At 46.5% G+C, this 7439-nt stretch overlaps 1 protein-coding gene across 1 annotated transcript; it reads left to right on the top strand.

The window, feature by feature from the left end:
• The first annotated feature begins 4100 nt into the window (after positions 1-4100).
• LOC147977525 (cysteine-rich receptor-like protein kinase 44) lies at positions 4101-6497 on the top strand. The gene is made up of 7 exons (XM_087516380.1): positions 4101-4208; positions 4436-4694; positions 4799-5027; positions 5138-5288; positions 5394-5600; positions 5860-6285; positions 6429-6497. Exons 1-7 carry the CDS (start codon positions 4101-4103, stop codon positions 6495-6497), a joined length of 1449 nt encoding a protein of 482 aa, XP_087372506.1.
• The last annotated feature ends 942 nt before the right edge of the window (positions 6498-7439 follow it).

Below are 7439 nucleotides of genomic sequence, written 5' to 3'. Positions count from 1 at the left end.
GTTCGTGCTCGGGAAAAGGCTGTTCGGGCAGCAGGCATATGTGCGCCGGAAACCACCGTGTCCACCGTATTCTTCCTCCTTCTTCTTCCACCTCAGCTCGAGTGATAGGAGAGGTAGCTAGAGGGCTTTGGTTCCAACAGGAATGCTCCTCGTAGAAGATAAGATACCCACATGAACAGCCAAATAGTTTTCAAAATAAGACTTGTCAATGTTGCACCCACTGTTTTCTTACTCGTTTGAACTAGACCGAGAGTGCGGCTTGGCACGCTGCCTGGCTCAACGAGGTCACCCAACATCTAAAACTACAATATAACACAGTGTTTAGTACATTCAAACATCCCAGGGAAATTAGAGTAACCGCCCAGGATAAATGAGTTCAGTATAGATCACAAACAATAAAGATATACCAAAAGCAAGGTATAGCCAATGCACAGGATAATTGATCTGCAAGTTTACAACAAAGCACAAAAGATTCAATTTGTAGCAAAGCAAGGCACAATGGATGCCCAGGACAACCAGCCCGCATAAAGTCAGTACGAAGCATAAAGATCTAAGACACCAAAAGTACGACAGAGTAACACAGGGGGATAAGGAACCTATATCACTCGATTTCCTAAACTAAAATCTTACAAAATATTTGTATCCGCTAACAACATAGCATAACCACATCATGAACAAATCTTCACTTTGTAAACAACTGGCCTGAGTCGTGGTGCTCCCATGGGTCCGCCTAGCGAACAATCCACCATGGAGAAAGAGGCAGGGATGCAGGAAGAGAAGTAGGAGCATTTGGTACACCTGGAGGTGGCGCAGAGACTACTTGGGACTGGCGTCTTCTCCATGCTGACGCCGATGGTGCTTCTTCAACACATGCTCCTCTTCATAGCCACAGTGCTGTGTCATGCAAGGCGCGGTGAGTTATCCAATTCCAATGAGAATCTAGTTTAACCCTGAATGCAGATATATGAAGGACCATTTTCCATTAGCAGTGAAGGAACCCAGCAATGGTCAACATCGAGAAGTCACCCAGGAGCTTTGCTGGCTAGCACCATCGATGGTAGCCATCATCCAGGCTAGTCACCCAGGGGTTCTATCCTCAGCTCTACCTGGATTAAGTTGATGCCTCGTGCCTCCTTGGCATCACTCTTTTCTAATGGCCTGGGTATCCAACAGCAACAATGAACAAAGAGGTGACATTTAAACAACTGGAAAAAAAATCAAGATGACCTACAAATGATGTATGTGCAAGAAGCTGAACACAATGATGAGAAATGCATATTAATACTAGGAAATTCTTATGATATCTGTCTGACGAACCAAGATTGTCTCTTTGGCCCAATTGACAAAGAAGAACATTGTTTTCTTTTGGTAAGTGAACCAATTCCAGCTAGTCATGGTTGGATCGGCTGCTATTCTGTTGAAGCCAACTAGAAGTTGTGCGTTTTCAGTTTTAGTAATAGTTCAAAGGGAGTCAATTGATTTACTTCATAATAAGAATTTCTCCAATCTGGAATGATGTTGCAAAGGCATCAAGAAAGGGGAAACTGTAACAAAATGTTACTTGCGCTGACTGCCCGCAAAAAAGTGAGAAATAATTAGAGTACAAAGCTTTTCTTTTTTGGAAAAGGAGGTTAAGACACTGGCCTCTGCATCAATCGATGTATACATCCATCTTTGTTAATTATTCAACAAAGATCTGACCAGAACATACATCAAGCCACCCGAAGCCACTACTCACACCTACAAACTTAATAATGTGAAGTGCTCTCACTCCCCATATCTAAAACTGGTGTCGTCGCCGATCCATCCAATAACGTATCGGAACCTACAACTAGTGCAGCAAACCTAAAGCGTGCACCACATGCACACGTTCTATAGGCCGCCATCATCATCAAACTGTTAACCCATCTTCAGGAAAGAGATCCACATCATCCTTGCCAGTCCGGTCCTCTGTCGACGCCACCATGACACCCAACGGCACCACCTCCCTGCGCGCAAACTGTTGAGCACATCGCGGTTGCTAACGGTACACCGAAGCACCATGCCGCAAAGTACCACCAGCCGACACAGCTTGAAGTCCCTGGAAGATCTATCATGCGTAGCACCTGCCGAACAGGCATGACAAAGCGTAGCAGCTGTCGGCTAGGCATGACTTGACATCTCCACCGAACCTCCGTGCAAGATGAAGCCGCTCCACCTCCTGCCTCTATCATCCAACGTTGCTCCACAACCGATGCTTCTAAGAGAGAAACGACGTCGCAGTGATGCCGCAGTGACGCCATCGTCCGATCTGGAAGACCAGCTCTTAGGGTTTTCCCCGGAGCAGTACGAGTGGGTCGATAGTAGTTACAGGATGATGCCTTCATCAATGTACGACGCCGAATGCCGCCTTCGGCTCGGTTTTCACCGGCAACTATGTCTCCCCAACTCGTCACCGGGACTAGATGACGGATCTCGAGATCCGGCCACCCAGCCTCAGGCCGGCCACCTCCGACGGAGGAGATGACCACCACCACCACAATCCGAAGCCGAACCCGAGGTTGAGCGTCGACAGCATGGCCGCCGCCACCACCTGCCGCCCGGAGATCCGACCTGCCAGCCGCCACCGCGGCACGCGAGACACGTGAACGAGGCAGAGCTTCACCACTGCCTCAGCCACTGCCACCGGAAGGGGAACAGTAACCTCCGGCCCGCGCCACCTACCGGCCAGATCCGGCCGCCGCCTCGAGGCACGCCCCTCCTACCATGCATCCCTTCACGCCGCAACGCCCCCATGCAGCAGCTGCTCCGGCGCGCCCCAGCGCCGCGGTGCCCCGCGCCCGTGCTACGCCTTGACCCGACGAGAGCGGCCCGCTCCGCCCTATCACGCGAGAGGAAGATCTAGCCCCGCCACCGCCGCCGCCGGTCAGGCTTCGCCAGGCCGCAATCTCTGGCAGCGGCGAGGAAGGAGGAGGTGACTGGCGGCGTTTTGATCGGGAGGCCCTCCTCGTCCACCTCGCGGGTGGCGGCGCGAGAGAGGGTCGAGCCTTAGAGTACAAAGCTAATAGTATCATCTATCAACCTCAAAGTAGCATGTCAATTTATACTTTGATGCACCCAAAATTTGTGTACAGTCGTGATACCTAGACTACCAACAACAGATATTTATTCTTTACAGATTCAAGAGGAATGGAGGGGAAAAACTGAAGAACAAGGACCCACCAAATCCTTTAGCAAATAGGATAGGAAATGAAGCTAGCTCCAAGGTCTCGCCCTCTCGGTCTCAAATGTAGCCTGCAGCACAACCATAAAAAGACCATTAGCACACCTGGACAATTTGTCAAGCACCTAGCGTGCAAAACATTACGATGAACTGGGAGGGAGGTGGCGCATTGGTGAGCTTCCCAGGAGGCTTTGCAGCAGCGAAGGCCATCAGGGATGGGAGTGCCCATCCAAGCAACAACTGCTGCGCGCACACACAGCAACAGCAGCATGCCGGCCTCCCTTCCCCATGGCCGCGGAGTAGGCAGTGGCGACCGGCAGTGCGAGAAGTCAGAGACGGGGCGAGAGAAGGAAAACCAGGCGTCTCGCCGATTGATTGGGACGGAGCAATGAATCGGACAGCTACATGGCGCGGAGCCTTCCTTCCACGAACCATGAGCGGGCTATGCAAGTGGAACCGCGGAGTCTTTACCTACCGCACGGGTCAACACACGCATCGCATGTTCGTCCACACTTGCAAATTATACAAATATACAGGTATGGATCGGAGAAGAGACGCCTCGTTTCCCTTCCTTCCTTCCTTCCACTTGCATTTTGTTGAGCGCTCCTCTCATATTTCCCCGCTGCAAGTCCTCCTCTGCAGCTGCAGGTTAGTGCTCTCCGTTGACTCTACTACTTATCCTCGCCGATTTCTTGTGCGTGTATGGCAGTCGTGCTGTAATTGCTTTGTGCAAAGCTCGACTGTAGATCTGCGTTGTACAAAGCTCGATTGGATTGCCGTCGGAGAACCAAGAAAGAGCCGACAAGTTAGATTGCTTAGAAATCTGAGCTAACGTTTATTATATCTGTGTAAACATGCTCCTGCTTCTTCTGCTTTTACATCCAGGTGAACCAATAACATGGCTGATGGGCCAAGCCGTGTGCCACTCCATTCACTGGAAATTATGACAGATAATTTCTCTCAGGACCGGGTAATTGGCAGCGGTTCGTACGGAAAAGTTTACCTGGTATGATTAACCATTCTCAATTTCATAAGTATATGATTAGAAATGGCACCATTTTCTTATATTCGTTTTCTATCATTCTTGTTGAGGAGCAACTTGCATATATATATATATGATTTTCCAAAAATCTACGCCTATTCAAGTATGAGTATACTTGAGTAATATTTTCTGCTTTATGGATGCCACATATATCCCTGCAATCAGACAACTAAACAGTATATGTCCAATAGGGTAAGCGGGAAGATGGTCAAAAACTTGCTGTAAAGATTCTTCACGACATGTCCGGACATGACGATGTGCAATTTGATAAGGAATTTTACAATCTTGCAAATCTGCAACACCAGAACATCGTGCAGTTAGTTGGTTATTGCCATGAAACAAGACGTGAATATTTGCCGTACAACAACAGTAAGGTTCTTGCTGATGTGACAAAGAGGGCGCTTTGCTTTGAGTTTATGGAAAATGGAAGCCTTAGCGACTCTCTTTTTGGTAAATCTGTGATGATGCTTGATTTGTATACGTACGTAGCATGGTAACTTCTCATTTTTTGTCTACATGTTTCAAGAATTCTAATATTGTCTCTATTTATATAGACGAATTTAATGGACATGGTTGGCGCACGCGCTACGCTATAATCAAGGGTATTTGCAATGGTTTGAAGTACCTTCACGAGGAACTGAAGCCTCCTATTTTTCATTTTGATCTAAAACCAGCCAACATATTGCTGGATAAGAACATGATCCCGAAAATTGCTGATTTCGGACTGTCCAGATTCTTCAAGGAAGAAAAATCTCATAGCACTAATAGTCCTATAGGAACACTGTAAGCTTTTTCTTCATGTGAACTGTTTTATTTTCTAAGCAGAGAATTCCTATTTGTGTTAGGCACAGGGAATGCCAGTAACATATATACCCGTTGTGTCGTGCTTGCAGTGGGTACTTACCACCGGAGTTTATACATCATCGAATAATCTCAAATAAACTGGATATATTCAGCCTGGGAGTTGTAGTTATAAAGATAATTGCAGGTCCTACAGGCCACTGCAGAAGTGCTGAAATGACCTCTGAGCAATTCACTGAGATTGTAAGAATTACGTCTACCAATTAAGATAAGCTGTATATTGTCACTGCTAGCGCTCTGTTTTCTTTAATCTAATAAACTAACGTTCGATGTGTTCTGAATTGCCAGGTGCATGGGAATTGGAGGAATAGGCTACAATCAGCAGCGTCCGGGTATTTGTTGGAGTTGTATTCTGAACAAGTAAATATATGCATGGAAATTGCTTTAAGCTGTTTGGAGACCGATCGGCAGAAAAGGCCAACTATAGGGGATATTGTTAATATGCTAACTGAGACAGAGACACAAGAAAACTATCATGGGGCATTAGTTGACCAGGTACGATCAGAAATACCACAATCTTTTTTTCTTTTATGATTGTAGTCGTTTTTTTTGTTTTCCCATCCTACAAAAACAAGTGTCAAGCTTGAACATATATATATTACTGATGCTTCTGACCTGAAAATGTTATGCCAATGGCTATTAATTTTTCGTAACTTTGATCGTGGCATAGACGGGTGGTATGATGCACCCCGTCTTTGCTTGCGTCGAAACCATTTTATTGCAGTTAACCTCGTGGCTTTCTTCTTGCATGCAGATCAGCACTTGCATGGTCAAGGACTCTGAGATGATAGATGTCCATCCCCTCCAGATCCACTTCTGTTTTGGGCCGAATAAGATTATGTCCTGCCCATTTCATGTAACTAATAACATGGATGATCAGCATGTGTCCGTGAGGTGTGTCGCAAAACTCCCGGAGGCAGGCCGTTATCTGAGAGATGTATCCGGTGTTGTGCCACCAAGGTCCACACACACCTTCTTTGTATCGATGAAACAAGTAGAGCAGCCGCCGACCAACATGAGCGTGCTTGACATGGTCATAGAGACTATCCTAGGGGAAGTACTGTCGTCGGATGGTTCGTTTGAGAGGTATTTTAAGGATGCTAGAAAAGAAAACAGCCGTGGATTTCGTGAGGTTACCCTAAATGCCATCTGTGCAACAACTTATGAGAAGACATCTGAGGTTAGTTGTTGGTCTTGATGGATTTGAATGTGATCAAGTAGATGCTAGCTAGGATATTCTCTGATACTTTCTTTCCGTATATTTCACCTTTTCTGTCTTCGGCCTGATACGGCACATGTTTTGATCTACCATGCTTACTTCAGGTCATACTCCGTGAGGGTGATTACGCTGCACTAAGCTCAATGGATGTGCACCCTACAGAGCCTTGGTGACTTCAAGCTTCTAGCGGTATTTATTGTTTGTTGTGTGTACAAAGTGTCATACACTTAATCACTTCAGAAACCAGGCCTTAGCCTTGCATTATAGATAAAGCAACCAACCAAAGATCCATACAAGAAATACGAAGGTAAAGGAAGTCGAGATATTTTACGGTACATCATATTACCGAATTTAAGGAGTATTATTAAGTTGATCCAACAGCCAATATGATTCAACCTTGGAGTTTAGTAATTTCCTACTAGACTCCCCATGACCTTGCATCCTCCTGCTGCATAAACGGTCGTCGATTGGTCTTCGCCTGACCACACTGCGCTACCGTATGCCATAAGCGCTGCTGTGTGGCTCGGCGACCGCTAAGCACCACACAGCACCATTGTGTTTGTCGAGTTCCAAGGTATACACATATAGCTAGCCTCCGACTCTATACGTCCTGCTTCCGACTCTATATGTCCTGCACGAATTCAACTGAAATCATATCCTATAGCAGTTGCATCTGCTCACGACCGATGCATGCAAAAGAAGGAGATTATTGACGTGGCCAGTATTCTTGAACGGGCGGACCTCTGAAGCCTGGTGTGGATGAACAGATGAGCTGGTGGAGTTGTGGCTCGATGCCGTCTTCGTTGACCGGCCGTAAGACTTGCTCGACGCGGCCATGGCTGCCTTCCCGCAGTTTTTTTTCTTACATTCCCTTACGGATGGACACTTACACATACAAGTTCCATAAGAAAAACTTAAATTCAGCCTAAGGAATTGAATCGGCTAAAATACCGGTGATGCCTTAATATACTACACTAATTCTGGTGTAGTATAGCATCATCTGGACCGATCATTCACAAAAATAAACAGCCCAGGATGATTTCATGTACCGTAAAAGGTCTCAGGAAGTCTGTGGGACACAACCAAACAAGCCCCCAAAAATTAGAAACAGGTAC

Source organism: Triticum urartu, chromosome 3A, assembly GCF_056163025.1.
Source record: "Triticum urartu cultivar PI428250 chromosome 3A, HENAU_Tu73, whole genome shotgun sequence".
NCBI lineage: Eukaryota > Viridiplantae > Streptophyta > Magnoliopsida > Poales > Poaceae > Triticum > Triticum urartu.
This window is presented reverse-complemented; position numbering and strand designations above follow the sequence as displayed.

Bases quoted from the DNA above. Each gene is read 5' to 3' on its own strand.
- LOC147977525 (XM_087516380.1), top strand. From the start codon at position 4,101: ATGGCTGATGGGCCAAGCCGTGTGCCACTCCATTCACTGGAAATTATG. The intron at 5,601-5,859 runs GTACGATCAGAA...TCTTGCATGCAG, and splicing joins ATGGGGCATTAGTTGACCAG to ATCAGCACTTGCATGGTCAA. The intron at 6,286-6,428 runs GTTAGTTGTTGG...TGCTTACTTCAG, and splicing joins CTTATGAGAAGACATCTGAG to GTCATACTCCGTGAGGGTGA.